Source organism: Brachyhypopomus gauderio, chromosome 19 (genome assembly GCF_052324685.1).
Source record: "Brachyhypopomus gauderio isolate BG-103 chromosome 19, BGAUD_0.2, whole genome shotgun sequence".
Taxonomy (NCBI): domain Eukaryota; kingdom Metazoa; phylum Chordata; class Actinopteri; order Gymnotiformes; family Hypopomidae; genus Brachyhypopomus; species Brachyhypopomus gauderio.
This window is the reverse complement of record NC_135229.1, coordinates 14,783,552-14,810,541: the sequence shown is the minus strand read 5'-3', so window position 1 is coordinate 14,810,541 and position 26,990 is coordinate 14,783,552. Positions and strand designations below refer to the sequence as shown.

General features: G+C 46.4%; 1 protein-coding gene across 9 annotated transcripts in view; it reads right to left on the bottom strand.

The window, feature by feature from the left end:
* The window catches only part of snap91a (synaptosome associated protein 91a), a 68,236-nt gene that overhangs the window by 1,676 nt on the left and 39,570 nt on the right, over positions 1-26,990 (bottom strand). For 2 of the 9 annotated variants that reach the window (XM_076981054.1, XM_076981058.1), the window contains exons 10-27: positions 25,299-25,311; positions 24,899-25,059; positions 20,965-21,047; positions 16,825-16,839; positions 14,564-14,764; positions 13,776-13,850; positions 10,761-11,033; positions 9,795-9,884; positions 9,430-9,498; positions 8,037-8,123; positions 6,631-6,693; positions 6,218-6,397; positions 3,547-3,756; positions 2,383-2,407; positions 2,127-2,211; positions 484-561; positions 277-381; positions 87-181 (exon numbers count right to left, since the gene is read on the bottom strand). In XM_076981054.1, the coding sequence (XP_076837169.1) occupies positions 95-181; positions 277-381; positions 484-561; positions 2,127-2,211; positions 2,383-2,407; positions 3,547-3,756; positions 6,218-6,397; positions 6,631-6,693; positions 8,037-8,123; positions 9,430-9,498; positions 9,795-9,884; positions 10,761-11,033; positions 13,776-13,850; positions 14,564-14,764; positions 16,825-16,839; positions 20,965-21,047; positions 24,899-25,059; positions 25,299-25,311 (1,900 nt within the window). In that variant the 3' untranslated portion in view covers positions 87-94. The other 7 variants (XM_076981056.1, XM_076981055.1, XM_076981057.1 and 4 more) reach the window with 7 other exon arrangements.

Below are 26,990 nucleotides of genomic sequence, written 5' to 3'. Positions count from 1 at the left end.
CATCTGCCTGCCCAGTTCTGGTGCATCAGTCGTATGATCACATCACGTTAGACACAGTCTAGACAGTCTACAGTTTGGTCTGGTACCTTGGAAATTACAAGAAGTCCTTAATGTTGAGGTCTGCCAGAGGGTCTTTAGTAGGAGGTTTCTTGGGGCTCTGGGCTGCTGGGCCTGAAGACAGCTGAGAAAACACAAACACCACACACAGTGATGGTGCAGCTGGGCATGTGTGAGTCTGATCAGTGTATGTTTGTGAGAGAGTATGTTTTTGTTTACCGGGGCCCCTGGGACAGCTGTTCCTGCAAAAGGCGGTCTCATCAGGGGCTGGCCCATCATCATTGGCTGGGGCATCATGGGGGCTCCTGCCCCAGCAGCGGGAGGCTGTGGATTGGAGGTAGGGGTGGGGGTGTTATGTCAGACTACTCACCAATACACCCGTACTGGGTCCTTATCTGTGTAGAGCATACACAGTGCTTCTCTCACCATGCCAAATGCACCCTGAGCCCCCATGGGTGGAGGTATTGCTCCAGCAGGGGGCGCTCCAGTCCCAGGGACAGCAGGCTGAAAACACGTCAGAACTGGGGTGAGTTTATCTAACACACAAAGATCACTGAGCAATAGTGGCACTGCTATCCCCAAAATTGGACATTCTCGAAAAACCAAGATCTTAAAAAGACCTCCAGGGAACAAATTCTAAAGCTCGACAGAACACAGGTCAGCACTGCTTCCTCGCTCATGAGAGTCATTATCTAAACCAGGAGTGGCCAACCTGCGGCTCTTTGCCTGGTTTCATGCGGCTCCCCAGCCGGTCCACTCTCACCTGCACTAACGGTCTGTGTTGTGGCCCGGTTACCTCATCAGCTCTGAGGGCGACACACTGCTACATCTTCGTTGTGCGCGGTTTGTTTACAAGCCTAACGAGCCGCTAATACTTTTTAAACCGGCGTAGTGGAAAACGGGAGACTAGCGGTATGAAGTATCTGTGATATTGTGATTGTGATTTGAGTCTCGTTGGTGAGACGCGGTTCTTCTGTCACACGTTTGGGATAAACCACATACGAGGTGCAGCAAAGGCACCGCACACGACTGAGGGAGCTTCAAAACTACTGACACTGTCTGTTCTCTTCTTCCTAAAGGTGAGCGCAGGTCAGTGGCGTTGTAACGAGTGTTGATAACGGAGTTTATTCACTTTTCACCTAGAAAACACTGAATGATGCATTCTTGTCTTTCATGGTGACCGGTGTCGGCCAGAGGAGGATGGGTTCCCCCCCTGAGTCTTGGTTCCTCTCAAGGTTTCTTCCTCATGCAAAAAAACTAGGGAGTTTTTCCTTGCCACTGTCACCCTTGGCTTGCTCACTGGGGGCTAGGACTCGGCACTTGTAAAGCTGCTTTGTGACAACAACTGTTGTAAAAAGCGCTATATAAATAAAATTTGATTGATTGATTGATGGATTGAAAACAACAGTTGCGTACATAACGGAGCTCGTAGTGTGTTCCAAACGTGACAAAGTCCTGAAGCATATCACGCCTTATGTTTATATTGAAGTTTGTGTTTGTTTTTTAATGTGCTGTTCGCTTAGCTTGAGTTCACCCCGGTATTTTCGTCAAACGCGCATGTGTGTGAGATGAAAACACTTCCTAGTAAGGGCATGTGCAGGGTTGTCAACTCTCGCGCAACGAGCGTGAGACACACGCATTTGACTGTATTCGCACGCCATACGTCCGATTTCTCACGCTGAAAAAAAAAATCTATTTATCCCTGATCTACATCAATGATTAAATGAGTTGAGTTACTAATTCGCCACTGGCGATCGATTGATCGATCACGATATAATACTTAATTTGTGTCCATTTTACATCCCCCCGCTAATAATTTACACTTGCCACCACCCCCCCTCCCCCGTCAGCAATTTTTTTTCAGTGATCTTGAAAAGTTGGCAACTCTGGTGATGTTCAAGCGTGCCCATGTATGATGTGGCTCTTTGCTGTAACACAGTAAAAAAAAGTGGCTCTTGGTCTCTGACGGGTTGGCCACCCCTGATCTAAACCAAGTGAGAGATCGAAAACGCAAAGCATGTTGGGACTTTATCTTAAGCGAGAGGTAGCATGGCAGCTAAACGCCGTACCATCTGCGCCCCGGGGCTCCCCCAGCTGGAGAGCGCCACCTGTGGGGTCCAGTTTGCTCCACCCGTGAGCTTCTTCTCATTGTCCCTGCAACACAGATTGGAGCCATCAGTAGATCTGATTACTCATAACGTCATATATATTGCTAGACTGGTAATATTGTACAACTCAATTACAGTCAGGACGAATCACACACAAAAAGAGAGTGAGAGCTAGAGCTAGAGAGAGATAGCGAGAGAGCAAGAGAGTGAGTCTTACTTTTTCTGGCTCCCCATTCCCAGATCTGGTAGAGGAGAAGAAGCAGTGAGTGACACCATAATACAGGACACAAACAATACTACCATCTATTACTCTCATTACACTAACACCACTACCATCTATTACTCTCTTTACACAAACAATACTACCATCTATTACTCTCATTACACTAACACTACCATCTATTACTCTCTTTACACTAACACTACTACCATCTACTACTCTCATTACACTAACACTATCATCTATTACTCTCATTACACTAACACTACTACCATCTATTACTCTCATTACACTAACACTACTACCATCTATTACTCTCATTACACTAACACTACTACCATCTATTACTCTCATTACACTAACACTACTATCAACTATTACTCTCATTACACTAACACTACTACCATCTATTACTCTCTTTACACTAACACTACTACCATCTATTACTCTCATTACACTAACACTACTACCATCTATTACTCTCATTACACTAACACTACTACCATCTATTACTCTCATTACACTAACACTACTACCATCTATTACTCTCATTACACTAACACTACTATCATCTATTACTCTCATTACACTAACACTACTACCATCTATTACTCTCATTACACTAACACTACTATCATCTATTACTCTCATTACACTAACACTACTACCATCTATTGCTCTCATTACACTAACACTACTATCATCTATTACATTTACATTACATTTACATTTATGGCATTTGGCAGACACCCTTATCCAGAGCGACTTACATTTTTATCTCATTTTTATACAAGTGAGCAGTTGGGGTTAGGTGCCTTGCTCAGGGGCACCTCAGTCATGGCCTCAGGTCTGGGGATCGAACCCACGACCCTCCGGTCACAAGACCAGTTCCCTACCACCAGGCCATGACTGCCCATATTACCCTCATTACACTAACACTTCTACCATCTTTTACTCTCTTTACACTGCCACTACTACCATTTATTACTCTCATTACACTAACACTACGACCAACTATTACTCTTTTTACACTAACACTACTACTATCTATTGCTCTCATTACACCAACACTACTACCATCTATTACTCTCATTACACTAACACTACTATCATCCATTACTCTCATTACAGTAACTGTACTAGTGCCCTAGTAACACTTACTTCCAACCAGGTTGGCGAGTGAGGAGTCCAGGTCACTACCAATGGCTTTGGGGGGCGGCGCTGCTGTGGGCATCATGGTGGGCATCATGGTGGGGGCAGCTGGCAGAACTACAGGGGGAGAAGTTGGAGCTCCTGTGGCAGATATGGGGGTACCTCCAGTACTCTGGGGGGTTATGGCAGGCATGAGTAGGTCCCCTAATCCATCGAACACTGCAGACACATGCACATAGAACTGGTGTTAGAACACACACACACGCACGCGCACACGCACGCACGCACACACACACATATATACACACACACACACACACACACACACACACACACACACACACACACACACACACACACATATATATACACACACACACAAACACAGATTACCCCCCTACTCACACAATGCCAGAACACACACACGACTGGTTTACACACATGTTGCAAATCCGATGTCATGTCTATCAAAACTACACACTGTGAAAGACTGCAGTGTTTCTTCTCAGCATGGGAACTAAAGGAATATATAGAAGACGGACTTCTCCGCAAAAGGCATCAGAGTCAGTCCCAGACTTAATCGGCATAATCGGCAGTGATTCGTCTCAGCTGTCTTTTAGGCTTCTTAAGGAAGCTTGTGGAGACGAATCACTGCTGAATCATTGTGGTTATGCCATCACGCTTTCAGCCTTTCCCTGCCTTTACTACTGGTTTCTTTCGTTTGCAAGGTGTCTCGCCACCTTTCTCTCTCTCGCTCATCTTTCACTTATTCGAGTCTCTATCTCCTGCGCTGCTCTCTAGCCATTCTCAAGTTTTCCCCTACTGTTTTCTTCCTATATGTTTTACCTTTATTTCCCAAAGGAGTTCTTTCCACGTCCTTTTGTGTTGCCTTTATTTTTTTTTGAATTATTCGTGTTGCTTTGTGTTTATATTCTACTGTGTGCTTGCGTTGAATTATCCGCGTTGTTTTGTGTTTATTTGCTACTGTGTGCTCGCGTCTCCCTCTCACACTGAAGATAGGCGTTGCCTGTCTTTTTGTCAGCGTGAGCTGGCACTTGGGTCCACCACTCACTCTGACACATCACACACACATGCGGTGTGTACTCGTTCGTATTCCACATTTCATGTCACTGGGGGTTAACTGGCTGCCCACTCTACGTGGGATGAGTTGTGAACGTGAACTGGGAGAGTGCGTTCTCCCAGGACAAGAACGGGGAAATACAGTCCTACAGTGTTCACACAGGTCACAGCACACACAGCAGATGGTCCAAGCCAAAGCTATTAGAGGAGCTCCTGGCATGCAAACAACAGGGATCAGGACCACTGACAGAAACTAAACACTTCACCATATACAGTCCCCACTCTGAGAGTCACAGAGGGCAGAGATCTTGGTGTTCACTCCAGAACCCTAGTTCAGCCCTGTTTAGGATCTGGGTGAGGGCAGGGAGCAGAGAGCAGGGAGCAGGAGCAGTGTACAGTCTCTCTGTTTAAGACGACACCAATGTTAAAGGACATAAGTGCACTAATTTTAATTGCCAACTGGTCCAGTCTGGCAGAAAATGATTGGCCACGCCCCCCGGCTGCCATGCCCACAGCTGCCACACCCAGTTAGGCCTCTGAAGCCTAGCCAAACTTTGCAATGCTCCAACTCTCCAGAACAAGATTCAGACAACCTTACAGAAGCAGACAAATCCTTTACTAACCAGAGATGTCTGAAACATCCTTGTTATTGTTATTCTTGATACTCATTTTAATGTAGATTTCTCAGATCTGTCCTCGCCTGTAACTGGAGAGCAGCAGCCTCATGACCGACAATTCAGTCCAATCCAGAGCTGCTCAAGGAAAATCCAACCAACCGATTGGTTATAGGAAGAGACCAATCAGGTCAGGGCAGAGGCAGCATGTCTGCAGACTGGTGTAGGTTAAGGACTCATGCATATTCCCACTATGACAGCATTGAATTACCATGTGGAGCAAATACTGGGGAACTTACCAGTCCCACAGTGGGAGAAATCAGTGAGGCAGCAGTGTGAAGAGAGCAAGAAGCACAGAGATAAAGGGAGAGAGAGAGGGAGAGAGAGAGAGAGAGAGATGTGTAAGAGATGAACTTAACAGAGAGGCACAGAGGGGTTAAAATAGGGTTTAGATTGAGATTAAGTGCATGGCTGGGTAACGTTATGACAGATATGGACAGCACATTGAGATAAAGAGAAAAGGAGACAGAGAGAGAGAGAAAGAGAGAGAAAGCGAGCGAGAGAGCGAGCAGTATATGAAGGCAGTGAGCCTCTGTCAGACAAGCAGAGGGGAGAGTTGCAGTCATGTAGAAAGCATACAGCTCAGGTGAGGAGGGCCCTCCAATAAGATCCCAGCACGGAGGTCCAGTACGGAGGCCGAGCAGGGATCCCAGCACGGAGGTCCAGTACGGAGGCCGAGCAGGGATCCCAGCACGGAGGTCCAGTACGGAGGCCGAGCAGGGATCCCAGCACGGAGGTCCAGTATGGAGGCCGAGCAGGGATCCCAGCACGGAGGTCCAGTACGGAGGCCGAGCAGGGATCCCAGCATGGAGCCCCTAGTCAGTGGTTCTGTCGCCTCCCAGTGAATGACAACCCTAAGCCATTACTGGATCCTCCTGTACCGACATACAGCACAGATTGCGAAACCCGACTTGTGGAGGTCCCACCTGATGCATCGAATCCTCCGGAGGGTGTTGTGGAGGCAGGTGCACCCTCGGCAGGTACGGAGACAGCAGGAGCAGAGCCAAAGGCCTCAAAGTCTGACTCCAGCAGGTCGGCCTGAGCCGCAGACGCCACGGGGGCTGTGCCAACCGGGCCGACCGAGGGAACCACAGGAGAAATCAGGCCTAGGAACAGACAGAAGTGTCAGTCACATTCAGAAACTAACAACTTACAGAATTAACTTTAAGACCTTTGTGCATCATGTTGTGAACGGGTGGTTTAACAGTATATTTTTGAACATGTGAACATCTCTGTGGGTTGAAGTGGTATGTCAGAGAGCACATTCAAGCTGACGTCAGTGACAAACAAAAACTTGGTCCATTCCAACACAGCACACAGTGTTGGGGTGTGTTCAGACCTCCGAGCAGGTCAGCAGCGGGAGCGCTGGTCTGGGGTTCGACCGTAGAGTCCCCGAACGCATCTGAAGATGCCGACAATGATGGTGATCCAGAGTGCAGCGTGTAGGTACAGAAGGATTAGTCAGCCTCAACACTGAGACAGGGCCAGATGGAGAGAGTGAACCAGGACTGCACGGTCACACACACAAGCAGAAACACCAGCATATACAAACTAAAACATCCTGACCATACACCACACTGCTGCTGGGGTGATGGTGGTTATTAATAAGTTAACTGACAAACACTGTAGCAGCCAAATATCACCATTTACGTTTAAGCTACATACCACTATACTACCTGCTGTCCATGCAGAAGAAATAACGTACTGTTATTCTACACCTAAAGTGTAACTACAGCCATGCATACACACAGTAACCGTAAAGCATCAATATCATTAAAACAATCACGTGTCAAATATGCCTAATTAATTAAACTATCAACTTTAATTTGTAGTTAGTTAAAACAGTGGTTCCCAAACTTTTTCTGCCCCCCCCCCCCCCACCCTTGACTAGGGATGTGTTGAAAACTTACAAAAAACAATAGGTTCACAACTTTGGTCAAACATGAAACAAATAAATTGCAAGAAACCTTTTAAATGGTTCAAGAATTCTAAATATAATTGAAAATAAGGAGATGAAATAAGAGAAACAGCAATACATATGCGGCTAGTTTGCAAGCGCAAACATCACGCAGAGCACAAAGCATGTAACGGCCAGAAATATGTGTACTGTCTCTTTAAGGGAGCGAGTTGAGCGCGCGTATGGAATATTGTTGTTTTTTTAGCTTTCTGCCGTAGACCGACTCAGACCACTGCTCTTTATTTTATTTCTGTAAGTAACGCATTCAATGAGCTTTGGACAACTCACCAGTTCATGTATGAACAGTGAAGTATTGCTGGAGCCCAGGTTTATTTTGGTCAACCAGCAAATAAACGGACTAAGTGGAATACCACCAGCGCGAGTATTAAGGTTGAACTACCTCCGAAAAGCAAGCAATACAAGCATAGAATTAGACTGAATAGATCTGTTTTTTATGGATCGGTCACATTGTCCCCGATACCCGATCTAGAATTTTTTCAGATATTAATATCGGAATCGGTGCATCCCTAATTATTGACACATGTGCATGTTTTACTTTCAAGCTCCGCGCCCCCCCTGCAATAGCTCCGCGCCCCACCTAGGGGGCGCGCCCCCCACTTTGGGAACCACTGAGTTAAAAGATGTCCAATTTAATTTTAATATAATAAACTTTTAAAACATAATTAAAAAAAAGTACAGCTGGATGAATCCGAAACATTTGCAGGTGTAGGTGTGTGTGTGTGTGTGTGTGTGTGTGTGTGTGTGTGTGTGTGTGTGTGTGTGTGTACCCAGCAGGTCTACTACTACAGGAGCCTCCGCTGTGGGAGGAGACATTGGAACAGCAGTGAGAGCTGGAGCAGAAGGAATGAATGAGTCTGAGAGAGAGAGAGAAAGAGAGAGAGAGAGAGGGGGGAGAGAATAGAGATGTGTATTAGTGTAAAATATATCAATCTTTATTTGTCTTGTGTAGTTTCATACATAACAGAATGGGAGCAGAACTGCATAAGATCCTTTTGAGGTTCAGGTCTGTACATGTCTGCTGAGGTTCAGGTCTGTACATGTCTGCTGAGGTTCAGGTCTGTACATGTCTGCTGAGGTTCAGGTCTGTACATGTCTGCTGAGGTTCAGGTCTGTACATGTCTGCTGAGGTTCAGGTCTGTACATGGCTGCTGAGGTTCAGGTCTGTACATGGCTGCTGAGGTTCAGGTCTGTACATGTCTGCTGAGGTTCAGGTCTGTACATGTCTGCTGAGGTTCAGGTCTGTACATGTCTGCTGAGGTTCAGGTCTGTACATGTCTGCTGAGGTTCAGGTCTGTACATGTCTGCTGAGGTTCAGGTCTGTACATGTCTGCTGAGGTTCAGGTCTCTATATGTCTGCTGAGGTTCAGGTCTGTACATGGCTGCTGAGGTTCAAGTCTGTACATGGCTGCTGAGGTTCAGGTCTGTACATGGCTGCTGAGGTTCAGGTCTGTACATGGCTGCTGAGGTTCAGGTCTGTACATGGCTGCTGAGGTTCAGGTCTGTACATGTCTGCTGAGGTTCAGGTCTGTACATGTCTGCTGAGGTTCAGGTCTGTACATGTCTGCTGAGGTTCAGGTCTCTATATGTCTGCTGAGGTTCAGGTCTCTATATGTCTGCTGAGGTTCAGGTCTCTATATGTCTGCTGAGGTTCAGGTCTGTATATGGCTGCTGAGGTTCAGGTCTGTATATGTCTGCTGAGGTTCAGGTCTGTATATGTCTGCTGAGGTTCAGGTCTCTATATGTCTGCTGAGGTTCAGGTCTGTATATGTCTGCTGTCCATGTCTCCAGCTTGCACTGGTATTGCTGGTCTAACAGAAACCCTGCTGCACAGAGCTGCACCAACATGCCCCTGAGGAAAGCAGTTGCTATGGGGACAAAATCAAGTATAAAAGTACATGAATCAACCAAAATCAGAATAGAACCTGAAGAGAGAAAAGCAAACACAATGTGAACCAGGAGGAGACTCTCACACACATACACACACACATACGCACACACACACACACACACACACACACACACACACATACGCACACACACACGCACGCACGCGCACACGCACACACACATGCACGCACGCGCACACACACACACACACACACGCATACACATACAGAAACACACAGACACATTCAGGCACACAGATACACACACACCCACCAGATAAAAGGTCCCCAGTGACTGAAGCTTCTGGCAAAGGTGAAGGTCCGGGGGAGACAGCAGGCAGATCTTCGTCATGGCAACGGGTGAGGACAAAAGAGGAGGAGCCAGACAAGAAAAAAAAAAGAAGAGCATGAGGCCTTGTGTGACGAGCAGGCGTGTGACGAAGAGGAAGATCACACAGACAGACATGAAGAGGAAGAGCACAGACAGACATGCTTCTGTAGCTGAGGACATGCACAAGACCCAGAACTGTGTGACAAACCAAGACGTAGAGGGTCGAAACAAACAAACGGCGTAATGAAGACGGGACAAGAGGAGACGAAGTGTGGGACAGAGGACAGGGCGGGGTTCGTCTCCTGTACCTGCACCGAACAGGTCTACATTAGCAGGGGGTGTAACGGCCGCTTTCGACTCTGTGGAGGCGCTTTGCTCAGGCACAGAGTCAAACATATCTACGAACAAGCACACACATGGGCGTTACGCATCAGACCTGCATGTGAGATCTACCGTCTGCTTCTGCGAGAGACACAAAATGCCCACAGGAATGAACTTAACACGCTCATCACACAAACGCTAGCACTAGCATATTTTGCATACAAGAAAAGGCTGCTGCAAAATGCTAAAATAAAGATCAAAACAACCAAACAGATCAAAAGTGCACTTGAGTTTTTTTTTTTTTGACATGTCAACTAGCATTCTGTAGTTTTTAAAGGACACTTCACCCAAAAACAACTGATGAAGCCGAAAACGTAAGAAAGGCAGTGTTGATGACTGAAGTGTTTTTGGGAGAATGGGTCCTTTAATATAGCAGAGACACCCTGAAGGGTACTGCCAGGCCCTGGACCAGGAGGGCCGAACAGCTGAACGAAGCCAACTGGGATCGCCTATTCCTACACGTGCGATCCTACGGGCCACCTGTGAATCGAAGACGCTGACCACCCACCCAGCACAGTCTAAAGGACACCAGGCTTTCATACAGTTTCAGGCCCCGAGTCACAAGCAGCCGCTAGCCTTCAACCACAAGGCTTCGTGTTAATAGCGCCTTGGGTTTGTGAAAGGCGCTATAAAAAATAAACTTATTATTATTATTATTATTATTAAGTATACAGTATTAAGTATTATACAGTATTTAGGGATGCTAATGCTTTGATAAGGTGAAATTTAGGGGTGTTCAGGTTTTCGATTCAACCTAATGCCAAATATTTCAAAAAGATGAAAATTGTAAACGAATAAATAAAAGAGCAAAATAATAACAAATGTAGGAGAAGCAAGTCATTATTGTCGTAATGCAGGACAGAGAAAAGCAATAATGAAAGCAGAGTCTTTACCACCAAAGATGTCCAGTGCTGGTGGAGCTGTCGACTCTGTGGTGGAGGTGGTGAAGGCAGTGGTGGTGGAGCTAGCGGGGGGAGCAACAGGGGCAGCACTGGGGGCTTCACTGGGAGCAGCGCTGGGGGCTACACTGGGAGTGGTACTGGGAGTGGTACTCGGTTCTCCACCAGTGGGGCTTTCTGCAGCTGTGCTGCCCTCTGCTGGCTTCATGGCAAAAAGGTCGAGCTCTGGGACGACTTCCACACTGCCCTCAGAGGGAGCCCAGGGGTCTTTGGGAGGTGGAGGAGGGTGAGATGGAGAAGGAGGGGGTTGTTGGAGGAGGGTAAGATAGAGGAGGATGGGGGTTGGAGGGGGGCAAGATAGAGGAAGGGGTTGTTGGAGGAGGGTAAGATAGAGGAGGATGGGGGTTGAAGGGGGGCAAGATAGAGGAAGGGGTTGTTGGAGGAGGGTAAGATAGATAGAGGAGGGGGTTGTTGGAGGAGGGTAAGATAGATAGAGGAGGGGGTTGTTGGAGGAGGGTAAGAGGAGGGTAAGATAGAGGAAGGGGTTGTTGGAGGAGGGTAAGATAGAGGAGGGGGGTTGTTGGAGGAGGGTAAGATAGATAGAGGAGGGGGGTTGTTGGAGGAGGGTAAGATAGAGGAGGGGGGTTGTTGGAGGAGGGTAAGATAGAGGAGGGGGGTTGTTGGAGGAGGGTAAGATAGAGGAGGGGGTTGTTGGAGGAGGGTAAGATAGAGGAAGGGGTTGTTGGAGGAGGGTAAGATAGAGGAGGGGGTTGTTGGAGGAGGGTTGTTGCAGGAGGGTAAGATGGAGGAGGGGGGTTGTTGGAGCAGGGTAAAATAGAGGGGGGGGGAGTTGTTAATAAAAGTTGCAAAGGAAGAGGCTCACTGAAAGCGAAGGACTTCAGAAGTCAGGTGAGAGAAATTAAACGTTTTGAATTATGACAAGATGGTTTAAGTTCAGTAAAATATAACATTAACTTAACCAGAAAACATGTAAGGATTTTAAAATTGGTTAATCCTCAGTATATATATATATATATATATCTACAAACCACCAAAAACTTAGTCTTTAGAAAGTAATCATGCAATTTCTATGGGTCACAAAAAAATGCTGTCACTTTATGCTGTGAACACACAGACCAGGCCTATGGTGTCACTAAAATATCACAGTTACCAGCATGAGCAAAGTGTGTTTGTAGTATTTTTACATATCACTGAGGCTCAAAACTCTCCTAATGAGTCATTACACTTTCATAATGGTTCTATTTCACTATCATTAACAGTTCAATCACCCTGAAAGGCAGATTTTACACTAATCCTCACTAAAATGCACATATTAGACCAAAGGAATCAAACACAGAAATGAATTAGAAATAAAGCGAGTCTGATCTAAAGGTTATCAAGTCTTCCTGTGAGGACAGTAAGAGGGAGGAGCAAGAGCATGTGGGAAGGGCACAGCAGTGGGGTGTTGGCTACGCCCAGTAGGGCATTGGCCACACCCAGTGCTGGGGGGCGGACACCCCTAAGCAACAGCAACTTGCAAGCTAGCATGAGGCTCTTTAACTACTCAAGCGATGCCATGAAAAAAAACTGGTGTTTTCTTGTTTAGATGTAAGCGCACATATATATTACGCATATATACAAGCGCATATATACATTATATGACCAAACTCATATGAACTTTTATTATTAAATTCAGGTATTTCACATACATTCAAGCAAGCACCAGTGTAATAGATCATAGTGAAGAGATCAGTGACTAAACGTGGCCATCTTCACCTCAATTCAGATTCATGACGTTTCTGCCATGCAGGTCAACTGTAAGTGCTGTTATTGTGAATAGGAAGATCTAGGAAGTTCAACCACAACTCAGACGTGAACCAGTAGACCCTAACAGACCAGGGCTGTGAGCAGGGTGGTGGGATAAACATGGCCTCTCCTGTGAGCAGGGTGGTGGGGTAAACATGGCCTCTCCTGTGAGCAGGGTGGTGGGGTAAACATGGCCTCTCCTGTGCCGTTTCCCTCACAAACTTGAGTTTTGAAGCAACATCAGCACAAGAATTGTGCGTCTTTATGAGATGGGTTTCCATGCCTGAGAAGATGCTCACAGCCACCAAGCATCAGCTGGAATGCAGTAAAGTGTCTGATGGACAAATCACGTGGCTCCATCTGTCAGTCTCTGGACATATCTGGGGATGGTGGACATTAAGAGAATGATCCTGTACTAGAATGCATAGTGCCAACCCAGTTTCAGGATGGGGGATAATGGTTTTCCTCCAACTTAATGGGGCCAAACAGAAAATCTCCTTCTGGCCCCAAAGAACACAAGACAGAAAGAACAGATCTAATGCTTAATCTCGCAGACTACCCCATTACGCCTGGCACAGTAGCCAAAAATCTCGGTGTCATACTCTAATCTGACCTATTGTTTGATAAATAGATATTTATCTATTATCTAACATAGATAACACTACTAGGATAGCTTTTCTACATTTGTTTCAGTGATGGATTATGTTAATGCTACATCAAACAAAGACATTTTATATATGCTTATCTCCAACTTCATAACCTCTGCACAATGTGGGGTTCATAATGTTTTCAAAAGCCCTAACCAACCTCAACCCCATTGAACACCTTTGGGATGAACTGGTTTGATGGTCCAGGCCTTCTCATCAAACATCTGACCTCACGGATGCTCCTCTGACTCAATGGACAAAAACACGCACAGAAACCCTCCACAATCTTATGGCAAACTTTTCCAGGCAAGTGAAGACTGCTCTATTTCATAAAGGGTTCAGTTCCATATTAAATGCCCTCACATCTGAAACAGTAAGTCCAACAATATCATATTGGTGTGAAGGTTAGGTGTCTACATACTTTTGGCCAAATATTGTATTGTGATGCGATTTGCAACTATGTAATTGTTACATCTCATGCGCACCCACACACACACACACACACACACACACACACACACAAACACACACACACGTTTTGACTGTCTGCACCCACCAGATCCGGCACATGCATCAGCGGCGGCTGCTGGACCTCCAACAGGCCCGTCACCCGGAGACAGAGCGAACGCGTCTGCAGCACCAGACAGGCACAACAAACACCAGTCAAAGAGGAGAGAGAGAGAGAGGGGGAGGGAGCGAGAGAGAGAGAGAGAGAGAGAGAGACAAACAGGTACAGGTACAAAAAAAGGGATCAATTAAGGAGATCAGAGCTTGACCGTAAGCAAACACAGGACCTTCTACAGAGCCTGAAAGTGATTCATCAGGCCGTCATGTCCTGGCTTCACTCACACACACAGCCTCCTGTGGGCGTGACACCTGAAATACAAAGCTCTGAGATAAGCGAATGTGGAGGTGGAAGTCTGCCCCCTGCAGGCTGAAGATATGAGCGCAACAATTGTGCTCAGTGTTTCAGAAAGCACATCAATGCTACACTCTCCATTCCACCGCATGTTGATTAAACTACATGGGTTTAATCAACCGGCTCGGTCATCCCACAGATAAGGCAATAAATAATAAGGATAAATAATGAGGACCATAAATACAATACTTATTAATTTAATGTACTTTTTGAAAAATATAAAACGCTACTGATTTTATGTAGGTCAAATATCAGCCCAACATGATAAAACCTTTCTAGTCCTGTTCTAAAGCCCATGAACTTGTATTGTGGGAATGAGGGAGGAGAACATGGTCAGTTAGCCTAGCTTAGCTTAGCATAGCCTAGCTCCTCCTAGCTCCTAGCCCTGTTCATTTGAACGTTTCTCTAGGGAGGGGTGGACTGACCTCCGAACAGGTCCATGTCTGAGATGGAAGAGGTTGGTGCGGGGGTGGGGGTTGGAGCTGGCAGCGAGGCGGGTGTGGCTGGCGTGTCGGAGCTAGCGTTAGCGGCGGCTGGCGGGGCCGCCTCAGCTGGGCTAGCCACGGCGTTGGCCTCAGGCGGCACAGCTGCAGACGCGCTCGCAGCAGAGGCAGGAGTTAGAGAGGCTGACACCCCCACCCACATCATGACACACAAAAGAAGAGACGAGACCAGAATGAGGAGAGACGAGAAGATACGGGAAGGTCATAGTTTGGTGAGAAACATTTCTCCTTAGAACTGTATAAGTGCAGCAGGATACAGAGATTAGGATGTTAAACACACTAAAGATATGAAACCACTCCCTCATAAGATCTTACTCGGTGTGGCACACCCCTGTGGAGAAACATACAAGCTCAACATACAAGTGAATACAAGCTCTCAATTGACAAAACAGTTACTCTTTTTCCTCAGCTGTGTCACGATTGCTTTTCATCAAAAGGCAAGGTAGGGAAACGACAGCTGAGAACTGCCCCCCACACCAGAGCTTGGCCCAGGGCCCACAGACCACATAATGGGACAGCAGTATAGTGGGGAAAATAAGTATTTAGTCAGTCACCAATTGTGCAAGTTCTCCCACTTAAAAAGATGAGAGAGGCCTGTAATTGACATCATAGGTAGACCTCAACTATGAGAGACAAAATGTGAAAAAAATTGAGAAAATTATTTTGTCTGACTTTTAAAGAATTTATTTGCAAATAATGGTGGAAAATAAGTATTTGGTCAATAATAAAAGTTCATCTCAATACTTTGTTGTATATCCTCTGTTGGCAATGACAGAGGTCAAACGTTTTCTTTAAGTCTTCACAAGGTTGGCACACACTGTTGCTGGTATGTTGGCCCATTCCTCCATGCAGATCTCCTCTAGAGCAGTGATGTTTTGGGGCTGTCGGCAGGCAACACGGACTTTTAACTCCCTCCAAAGGTTTTCGATGGGGTTGAGATCGGGAGACTGGTTAGGCCACTCCAGGACTTTGAAATGTTTCTTACAAAGCCACTCCTTTGTTGCCCTGGCAGTGTGCTTGGGATCATTGTCATGCTGAAAGACCCAGCCACGTTTCATCTTCATTGCCCTTACTGATGGAAGGAGGTTTGCACCCAAAATCTCACAATACATGGCCCCATTCATTCTTTCATGTACACGGACCAGTCGTCCTGGTCCCTTTGCAGAGAAACAGCCCCAAAGCATGATGTTGCCACCCCCATGCTTGACAGTTGGTATGGTGTTTTTTGGATGCAACTCAGCATTCACTGTCCTCCAAACACGACGAGTTGTGTTTTTACCAAATAGTTCTACTTTGGTTTCATCTGACCACATGACATTCTCCCAATACTCTTCTGGAACATCCAAATGCTCTCTAGCAAACTTCAGACGTGCCTGGATATGGACTGGCTTAAGCAGGGGGACACTGCAAGATCTGAGTCCCTGGCGTCGTGTGTTGCTGATGGTAGCCTTTGTAACGTTGGTCCCAGCTTTCTGCAGGTCATTCACTAGATCCCCCCTTGTGGTTCTGGGATTTTTCCCTCACCGTTCTTGTGATCATTTTGACCTCACGGGCTGAGATCTTGCGTGGAGCCCCAGATCGAGGGAGATTAGTAGTGGTCTTGTAGGTCTTCCATTTTCTGATTATTGCTCCCACAGTAGATTTCTTCACACCAAGCTGCTTGCCTATTGCAAATATTCAGTCTTCAGCCTGGTGCAGGTCTACAATTCGGTTTCTGGTGTCCTCCGACAGCTCTTTCGTCTTCACCATAGTGGAGTTTGGAGTGTGACTGTTTGAGGTTGTGGGCAGGTGTCTTTTATACTGTTAAATACTTCAAACAGGTGCCATTAATACAGGTAATGAGTGGGGGAAAGAGGAGCCTCTTAAAAAAGAAGTTACAGGTCTGTGACAGCCAGAAATCTTGCTTGTTTGTAGGTGACCAAATACTTATTTTCCACCATTATTTGCAAATAAATTCTTTAAAAGTCAAAAATGATTATCAACATCAGACAAAATGACAAATTTTTTTTCACATTTTGTCTCTCATAGTTGAGGTCTACTTATGATGTCAATTACAGGCCTCTCTCATCTTTTTAAGTGGGAGAACTTGCACAATTGGTGACTGACTAAATACTTATTTTCCCCACTGTATATCCAAGTGGTGCTCAGATAATCAACTGTACTGCATGAGCAATTCTACTCACCCTCACCCAGGAGATCTGAACACAGCACAGAGGCCAGGCAGAGAGACGGATAAAGAAAGAGAAAGGTGTGTGACACACACACACACACACACACACACACACACACACACACACACACACACTTTCTTAGAGCACCTACTCCAAGTTGCACACTTTCACCCCAAACACTTAAAAACCCATAAGGTGCAACTCTTCAGAAGGTGCTAGTGTTGGGGGTCAACTGTGGTGGCAGATTTCTTTTGTTTAATTTGTGTACATATGTGTACATATGTATGTGTGTGTGTGTGTGTGTGGGGGGGGGACATACATAGGAGAAAAAGGCATGTCCTTCTTTAAACTGTGCACCCAATAGATTCAATCATAGTGAGAAAACCCCAGAGTGGCATGTCAGTTGATTCTGAGGGAATAGTGTGTAATCTCTACTCAAGCGCTACTCAAGCTAGGGAAGGGAGGTCCACTCAAGCTAGGGAGGGGAGGTCCACTCAAGCTAGTGAGGGGAGGTCCACTCAAGCTAGGGAGGGGAGGTCCACTCAAGCTAGGGAAGGGAGGTCCACTCAAGCTAGGGAGGGGTGGTCCACTCAAGCTAGGGAAGGGAGGTCCACTCAAGCTGGGGAGGGGAGGTCCACTCAAGCTAGGGAGGGGAGGTCCACTCAAGCTAGGGAGGGGCGGTCCACTCAAGCTAGGGAGGGGCGGTCCACTCAAGCTAGGGAGGGGCGGTCCACTCAAGCTAGGGAGGGGCGGTCCACTCAAGCTAGGGAGGGGAGGTCCACTCAAGCTAGGGAGGGGAGGTCCACTCAAGCTAGGGAGGGGAGGTCCACTCAAGCTAGGGAGGGGCGGTCCACTCAAGCTAGGGAGGGGCGGTCCACTCAAGCTAGGGAGGGGCGGTCCACTCAAGCTAGGGAGGGGCGGTCCACTCAAGCTAGGGAGGGGCGGTCCACTCAAGCTAGGGAGGGGAGGTCCACTCAAGCTAGGGAAGGGAGGTCCACTCAAGCTAGGGAGGGGCGGTCCACTCAAGCTAGGGAAGGGAGGTCCACTCAAGCTAGGGAAGGGAGGTCCACTCAAGCTAGGGAGGGGCGGTCCACTCAAGCTAGGGAAGGGAGGTCCACTCAAGCTAGGGAGGGGAGGTCCACTCAAGCTAGGGAAGGGAGGTCCACTCAAGCTAGGGAGGGGCGGTCCACTCAAGCTAGGGAGGGGCGGTCCACTCAAGCTAGGGAGGGGCGGTCCACTCAAGCTAGGGAGGGGCGGTCCACTCAAGCTAGGGAGGGGAGGTCCACTCAAGCTAGGGAGGGGAGGTCCACTCAAGCTAGGGAGGGGAGGTCCACTCAAGCTAGGGAAGGGAGGTCCACTCAAGCTAGGGAAGGGAGGTCCACTCAAGCTAGGGAAGGGAGGTCCACTCAAGCTAGGGAGGGGAGGTCCACTCAAGCTAGGGAGGGGAGGTCCACTCAAGCTAGGGAGGGGCGGTCCACTCAAGCTAGGGAGGGGCGGTCCACTCAAGCTAGGGAGGGGCGGTCCACTCAAGCTAGGGAGGGGCGGTCCACTCAAGCTAGGGAGGGGCGGTCCACTCAAGCTAGGGAAGGGAGGTCCACTCAAGCTAGGGAGGGGCGGTCCACTCAAGCTAGGGAGGGGCGGTCCACTCAAGCTAGGGAAGGGAGGTCTACTCAAGCTAGGGAAGGGAGGTCTACTCAAGCTAGGGAGAGGAGGTCCACTCAAGCTAGGGAGGGGAGGTCCACTCAAGCTAGGGAAGGGAGGTCCACTCAAGCTAGGGAAGGGAGGTCCACTCAAGCTAGGGAAGGGAGGTCCACTCAAGCTAGGGAAGGGAGGTCCACTCAAGCTAGGGAGGGGAGGTCCACTCAAGCTAGGGAGAGGAGGTCCACTCAAGCTAGGGAGGGGAGGTCCACTCAAGCTAGGGAGGGGAGGTCCACTCAAGCTAGGGAAGGGAGGTCCACTCAAGCTAGGGAGGGGAGGTCCACTCAAGCTAGGGAGGGGAGGTCCACTCAAGCTAGGGAAGGGAGGTCCACTCAAGCTAGGGAAGGGAGGTCCACTCAAGCTAGGGAGGGGAGGTCCACTCAAGCTAGGGAGGGGAGGTCTACTCAAGCTAGGGAGGGGAGGTCCACTCAAGCTAGGGAGGGGAGGTCCACTCAAGCTAGGGAAGGGAGGTCCACTCAAGCTAGGGAGGGGAGGTCCACTCAAGCTAGGGAGGGGCGGTCCACTCAAGCTAGGGAAGGGAGGTCCACTCAAGCTAGGGAAGGGCGGTCCACTCAAGCTAGGGAGGGGCGGTCCACTCAAGCTAGGGAGGGGCGGTCCACTCAAGCTAGGGAGGGGCGGTCCACTCAAGCTAGGGAGGGGCGGTCCACTCAAGCTAGGGAGGGGCGGTCCACTCAAGCTAGGGAGGGGCGGTCCACTCAAGCTAGGGAGGGGCGGTCCACTCAAGCTAGGGAGGGGCGGTCCACTCAAGCTAGGGAAGGGAGGTCCACTCAAGCTAGGGAAGGGAGGTCCACTCAAGCTAGGGAAGGGAGGTCCACTCAAGCTAGGGAAGGGAGGTCCACTCAAGCTAGGGAAGGGAGGTCCACTCAAGCTAGGGAAGGGAGGTCCACTCAAGCTAGGGAAGGGAGGTCCACTCAAGCTAGGGAAGGGAGGTCTACTCAAGCTAGGGAGGGGAGGTCCACTCAAGCTAGGGAGAGGAGGTCCACTCAAGCTAGGGAGGGGAGGTCCACTCAAGCTAGGGAGGGGAGGTCCACTCAAGCTAGGGAGGGGAGGTCCACTCAAGCTAGGGAGGGGAGGTCTACTCAAGCTAGGGAAGGGAGGTCCACTCAAGCTAGGGAGGGGAGGTCCACTCAAGCTAGGGAGGGGCGGTCCACTCAAGCTAGGGAAGGGAGGTCCACTCAAGCTAGGGAAGGGAGGTCCACTCAAGCTAGGGAAGGGAGGTCCACTCAAGCTAGGGAGGGGCGGTCCACTCAAGCTAGGGAGGGGAGGTCCACTCAAGCTAGGGAGGGGAGGTCCACTCAAGCTAGGGAGGGGAGGTCCACTCAAGCTAGGGAGGGGCGGTCCACTCAAGCTAGGGAAGGGAGGTCCACTCAAGCTAGGGAGGGGAGGTCCACTCAAGCTAGGGAGGGGCGGTCCACTCAAGCTAGGGAGGGGCGGTCCACTCAAGCTAGGGAGGGGCGGTCCACTCAAGCTAGGGAGGGGCGGTCCACTCAAGCTAGGGAGGGGAGGTCCACTCAAGCTAGGGAAGGGAGGTCCACTCAAGCTAGGGAGGGGCGGTCCACTCAAGCTAGGGAAGGGAGGTCCACTCAAGCTAGGGAGGGGAGGTCCACTCAAGCTAGGGAGGGGAGGTCCACTCAAGCTAGGGAAGGGAGGTCCACTCAAGCTAGGGAGGGGAGGTCTACTCAAGCTAGGGAAGGGAGGTCCACTCAAGCTAGGGAGGGGAGGTCCACTCAAGCTAGGGAGGGGAGGTCCACTCAACCTAGGGAGGGGAGGTCCACTCAAGCTAGGGAGGGGAGGTCCACTCAAGCTAGGGAGGGGCGGTCCACTCAAGCTAGGGAAGGGAGGTCCACTCAAGCTAGGGAAGGGAGGTCCACTCAAGCTAGGGAAGGGAGGTCCACTCAAGCTAGGGAGGGGAGGTCTACTCAAGCTAGGGAAGGGAGGTCCACTCAAGCTAGGGAGGGGAGGTCTACTCAAGCTAGGGAAGGGAGGTCCACTCAAGCTAGGGAGGGGAGGTCCACTCAAGCTAGGGAGGGGAGGTCCACTCAAGCTAGGGAGGGGAGGTCCACTCAAGCTAGGGAGGGGAGGTCCACTCAAGCTAGGGAGGGGAGGTCCACTCAAGCTAGTGAGGGGAGGTCCACTCAAGCTAGGGAGGGGCGGTCCACTCAAGCTAGGGAAGGGAGGTCCACTCAAGCTAGGGAGGGGAGGTCTACTCAAGCTAGGGAGGGGCGGTCCACTCAAGCTAGGGAAGGGAGGTCCACTCAAGCTAGGGAGGGGAGGTCTACTCAAGCTAGGGAGGGGAGGTCTACTCAAGCTAGGGAGGGGAGGTCTACTCAAGCTAGGGAAGGGAGGTCTACTCAAGCTAGGGAGGGGAGGTCTACTCAAGCTCTACTCAGTGAGTGTTCTCTACACTACCGGGGGGGGCACACAACGACTCACCTCCCCATGAGGATGTGGGAGCTTCTGAGGCACCTGAACTGGGAGCCAGCAGGTCAAAATCCACCAGGTCATTAAAACCACTGCTGTAAGAATGATGGAGGAGAGAATGAAGAAGGAGGACAGACATTACAGACACTGTAGTGTTGTTGTGGTGGAGAGGCATTGTAGTGGGGAGCTGTAGGTGGAGGAAGGCTGCAGTGGTGTTTTGGTTGAGACTGCTATAGTAGAATAAAGGTGGAGGAGTGGTGTAGGGTGTAGGAGTGTTGTAGTGGAGGAGTGGTGTAGGGTGTAGGAGTGTTGTAGTGGAGGAGTGCAGTAGGGTGTAGGAGTGTTGTAGTGGAGGAGTGGTGTAGGGTGTAGGAGTGTTGTAGTGGAGGAGTGGTGTAGGGTGTAGGAGTGTTGTACTGGAGGAGTGGTGTAGGGTGTAGGAGTGTTGTACTGGAGGAGTGGTGTAGGGTGTAGGAGTGTTGTAGTGGAGGAGTGGTGTAGTGGATTAATGGTGCAGTGCTGGAGGAGAGTTCTAGTGGTCTAATGGTACTAGTACATGGGTTAAAGCAAGAAATTTTCATTTGACTGAGAATTTTTCCTGGCAAAAGACAATGCCAGCAATTACTGAAAATGTGGTGTAGTTGGACACATTTATAAAGTATATTTATCTTTAACAGCCTGTGTAAGGAGAGAAGAGAGAATCTATGAAGCGACAAAATGCAACACCTGAACAATAAATGTACATAAATGTTTATATGCTGGAGTTATCTGGGGGTCCTCTTCTAGAAAATTATTTAAAGATCAAGTCAAATTTAGTGAATCCTGATGAGTTTTAAAAGGTATGAAGTTCTCTTGTTTTTATCAGATTCACTATCGCAAAAACATAAGCTGTAAGATTACCTGTAGGTATGTTACAAAAAAATTAAATGTCCAAAAATGGCAAATTAGTAAAAATAAAAAGTTGACATTTTAAATGGATTGTATTAAACCTAAATGAAGAAAAGTTTGTGATCGGTGAAAAGATTCTTCAGTATAAATAACCATAACTTATATATTTCACTACAAATTCGAATAAAAGTTGAAATGTAGTCACTTTATAGTATGGACATGACATTATAATATTCAAAATGAATGAACAAATGAATATTTAATGATTAATCTTTAAATGAATTAATAAACAAGTCAGGTAATCATTATGGTGAAATAAAAAAAAAACCAAAATTTCTATTAATCTGAGAAAATGCTGTAACCTAAAGATTCTGTTAACACAATTAAGACACATTATGTTAAAAACAGGCGTATAGGCATGATTAATTCATTATTTATTTACTTATTACTGTTATTTAAATTATCGGATACAAGACAACTCAAAGAAATTATGCCAATAAAGTTTAAAAGAATTGCAACTATTATGATTATAGTTAGTTTTAATATATAAAATATTTAATAAATATTTCGTGTTGGTTTATTAGGACATAAATAATGTGATTTTGTTTTACGCCTTACGCCCGAAAGTTATCGTCTCAAATAAAAAAACAAAACACTTTCTTATATATCTGATAAAAATTTAGGTTCATCAGAATAAAGATAAAATACTGAATTTATCTTACATCTACTTCTGAAGCTCTTCCGATGTCTGAAATACAGGCAGTCCCCGGGTTATTATGACGTCAATCCGTGCGTCGTAAACGGAACTTGGTGTTTGGTGAGCGCGGCGGAAGAATACACGGTTATGCGGCTCGGGACAGAGGAGGACGGCATCAGGATAGGATAACTGCATACAGTACGTTATTCGCTTACAGTATGTACCTTTGTTCCGACTCAAGCCTTGGCTCTGTTCAAAATAGCCTTCTACATACTGGATACTGCATACTGGACTCAGTATATACTGGATACTGCATACTGGTCCTCGTAGTAGTATGCTGTACAGTTTCCAGTATGCGACAAAATCAAAGCATACTACGGGGTCACGTGAACGTGTAACCACCCATGATTAGCGATTCTTTTGAGGTCTCAAAATGGTGGACTATTTGATGATTTTTAGAAGATACCACGAGAGAAGGCGGAGAAGGAAGATTTTAACAGCTCCTTTTATGGCATTCATTTTGGAGGAGTTTAACGTGAGTATAACAGTTTAACAGGTTTCAAAGCTAGCCTATATTTAGAGGCTGCTGAGATAAAATTAATTAGCTAGCTAAAAAAGGACTGATTATTAGCTAGCGGTTGTTTAGTGTATTTTCTATTTTAAAACAGTGAGCAGTACAAAATGTATTATCTAGCAGATTTTTATTAAAAATATACATACATTTATGCTCGCGCACTCACTCCGCATCGTCCGCCATGTTTTTTTTTTTTTTTTAACGGATGATATGAAACTGGCTGCGTTGCATGATGGGATGCAGTACACCACGAAGATAGCTCTGTTCGCGTACTGGAATATTTTGCGGAAGTAGTAGGTCATCCGGGTATGTTTCGCGTACTGGAAAATTTCATTTTGGTCACATACTGCATACGGCATACTAATTTGGGGCTCGATCAGTATGCCAGTAGTATGTAGTAGGCTATTTCGAACAGAGCCCTTGATTATACTTTCGCGAGTGACCGTAGCGCTCGACTTCTCCCACCACGCGCAAACCTTCGCGAATGGTGGAAGTGTTTATACTTTCCGCGTCACATTCTTTGAAGCGTTCTCCATAACGATATGTGGTAGTATAAAGAAACACAAAAACAGGGGAAGGAACATTTACCTGACGAATTTTATGTTGCATTGTGTTTCAGGTTTGAAAAGTGCTGGAATTGAAATTGTAACTACTTCGTTTCAAAACAAATGGCTGTTTGACTCAACAGTTCTCTTGTGTTGTAATTCCAGGACAAAACATGAGAGAACGTGAAGACGTTCAGATTGGGCATTTTGAAAATAAACAACCATTAAATAATGTGATAAACAGCGAATTATTTAGAATCATTTTGAGTATATGTATAAATATTTAACTTAATTAAGTTTAACGTGCTGGGAAATATTGAAATGAACCTTTAATTGATGTACAAGTGCTTTAATTCCACCTTATTAAGGTGTATGAACCCTGCAAACATGACTTTGTTCATTGCGCTGAGGCACGGCGCGCGCGACAGCCAGGCAGGAGGGAGGTAACTTTTCTACGTATTGTCAGAAAATATGAAGGCGGCATGATCCGCAAGTCAATCAAATGACACCGCCGTCATCCATCCAGCGCAGATGAGCGCCAGAGAGAGGATCATATTTCGGCCTCAAAACAGATAGCACGCGCGCGTGTGTGTTTTATTATGATTTGACGGATTTTTTCCCCCAAAAAAATCAAATGACGGAAATCCGTCGTAGTGACGAAGAACTTTAACCCATGTAGTTACTAGTAATAGTAGAGGTGTAGTAGTGGAGTGCTGTAGGGTTGCCACCTGTCCCGGTTTGTCCCGGGACTGTCCTGGTTTTCCTTCTTTTTAATCTTTAAAAAAAAAAAAAATTAATTCAATATCCCGGTTTTCACTAGGTTAGTTCAAACGACTATTTAGACTGATTCTGCACACTTTAAACCCTTTTTTTTTCTCGCTGTGTCCATTTTACACGTGCCCCCGGTAACATTTTACATCCTTGTTTTTTGTCAGACGTAGGTGGCAACCCTAGCTGTAAGGTGTAGTTGTGGAGTGCTGTAGGGTGTAGTTGTGGAGTGCTGTAGGGTGTAGTTGTGGAGTGCTGTAGGGTGAAGTAGTGGAGTGCTGTAGGGTGAAGTAGTGGAGTGGTGTAGGGTGTAGTAGTGGAGGGCTGTAGGGTGTAGTAGTGGAGGGCTGTTGGGTGTAGTAGTGGAGGGCTGTTGGGTGTAGTAGTGGAGGGCTGTTGGGTGTAGTAGTGGAGGGCTGTTGGGTGTAGTAGTGGAGGGCTGTAGGGTGTAGTAGTGGAGGAGGTATGGCTCACTTGTTTTTACTTGCTGCCGCTGCCTTCGGTTGTTCGGTAGCAGCGGCTTGTGGTGCTGCACCTGCCAGTGCTGCCCCTGCCACCATGCTGGGTGGAGGTATCGCCTCCACCGACTTTGTAGGTGTACCAGTAGGGGTTCCATTGCTGGCTACAGAGCCCTTCTACAGGTGCATACAAGAGCATTATAAAGACATTCATTCAATTATGATTTATTTGTTGGTTTATGAGACAGAAATCCAGCAGAGGTCTAGGACTCATTTAATGGATAATGACACTACATTATACACACATTTATGTATTATTCATTATAAACATAAAAATATATGTTGATAAATATTATGTAGAAACTTTATTGTAAATTGCATTGAAGCTTGAATTACAGGTAATTTAAATTACTCACCTTAGTCGGTGACCTAAAAGTAGAACAGGCAAGCAGTTTAAAACTGAGGAATATACATCATGATGGACAGACGTGGATCTTTATAAAGTGCTAAAGGTCTAGACCACAGGTGTCAAACTAAAGGTCTAGACCACAGGTGTTAAATACGTGCAGTGACCAAAAACTACATTTCCCACAACTATGTTACCCGTGAAGTGACGGCATCTCGACACTGCAGTGTTTCCCCAATTAATTGAGAAATACAAATAATGATCCCAAAATGTCCAGGAAAAGAAAAATCTATCCAGATGTGAGGGTTTTTCAAGAAAGATGCAAAAGCAAATAAATGTTTGTGCTTCAAGGAGAAAAAGCAGTATGTCTTTTGTGTAATGAAGTGGTGGCGGTTGTCAAGAGTAAAATCTACATCAGTATTTTGAGACCAAACACGGAGCTAAGTATGTCGAAATTAGGCATCAAGAAAAACAACAAATTGCCAAAGAATTAAAAGGCAAACAGAATGTGTTCACAAACAATGCGGCAATAAAAGCTAGCTTTGTTGTGGCTGAATAAATCGCTGCATTTCATAGTCCTTTTCAGAGGGAGCGTTTTTGAAGCACAATTGCTATTTTCAGTTATTTGATATTTCAAGTTTTGAACAAAGTAAATGTGATATATTTGATGTTATCTTTCTTTATTCACTTGGATAGTTTGATCGTTGATTGATGGAGTAATGTGGGTTTCATAACCTAACAAATTAAAAGGATTTATTTTATAATAACAGAGCAACAAGCAAACATATTTTTTACATCTATGCAAATATATATGTAACTTGGAACGAGAAATAAACGTTAAATGTTATTTAACATTAAGGAGTAGTTACATTTATAAGTTACATATGGCCCTCTGTGGGCAACAATTATGTTGATGTGGCCTGCAGTGAAAATGAGTTTGACACCCCTGATCTAGACCATAAGGAACGGTGGTTCAACAGCAAGAGTTTATGAAACAGATCAACACAAAATAAATACAGATTCATTTAGATAATCCATTTTCCCAGTGAATAATTTATTTTATCAATAAAGGGTTAAATATCCTTGACTCTCATGCACCAATACAATGCTAGACTTGACAAGACAAATGCTGACAAAATGCTGATATGAATACTACCCAACAGCAGAATTCATATCAGTATATAATTCAAAAATATAACAGGCTTGTTCTTACTTCTAGTTAGGCACAAACATACTTTTACACTGACACCGAACCAAAACTATGTTCACACCAATTCTATAGCAATCTGAACTTCTTTATTCCAAAATTGAAGTTCAAGAGCTAAATCCATAGAATTGCAAAGTGAACTTCATTATAATAATGAAAAAAACAATAAACAAATGAAAAAGTAAATGTACACAAATAATTAAAAACATACATTCCAGTATGTATTCTATTATACTTACTCATCACTGTCAACACAAGATAAAGCAGGAAAGAATTTTAATTGTACCCAGTTAAAAAAAAAAATATTTATTGGCAAAAAAAAATGTTCAAGAAATATGAAATTGTTTAGACATACAGTACCAATATATACCTATTCAATATCACTACATTCTAATTCAATAGTTCCTCCGAAAAAGCAACAACCCTCCCCAAACACCATAACCCTAGCAAGACTAAATAGACTAAAACGATTAAATTAATTACCATACACACCAG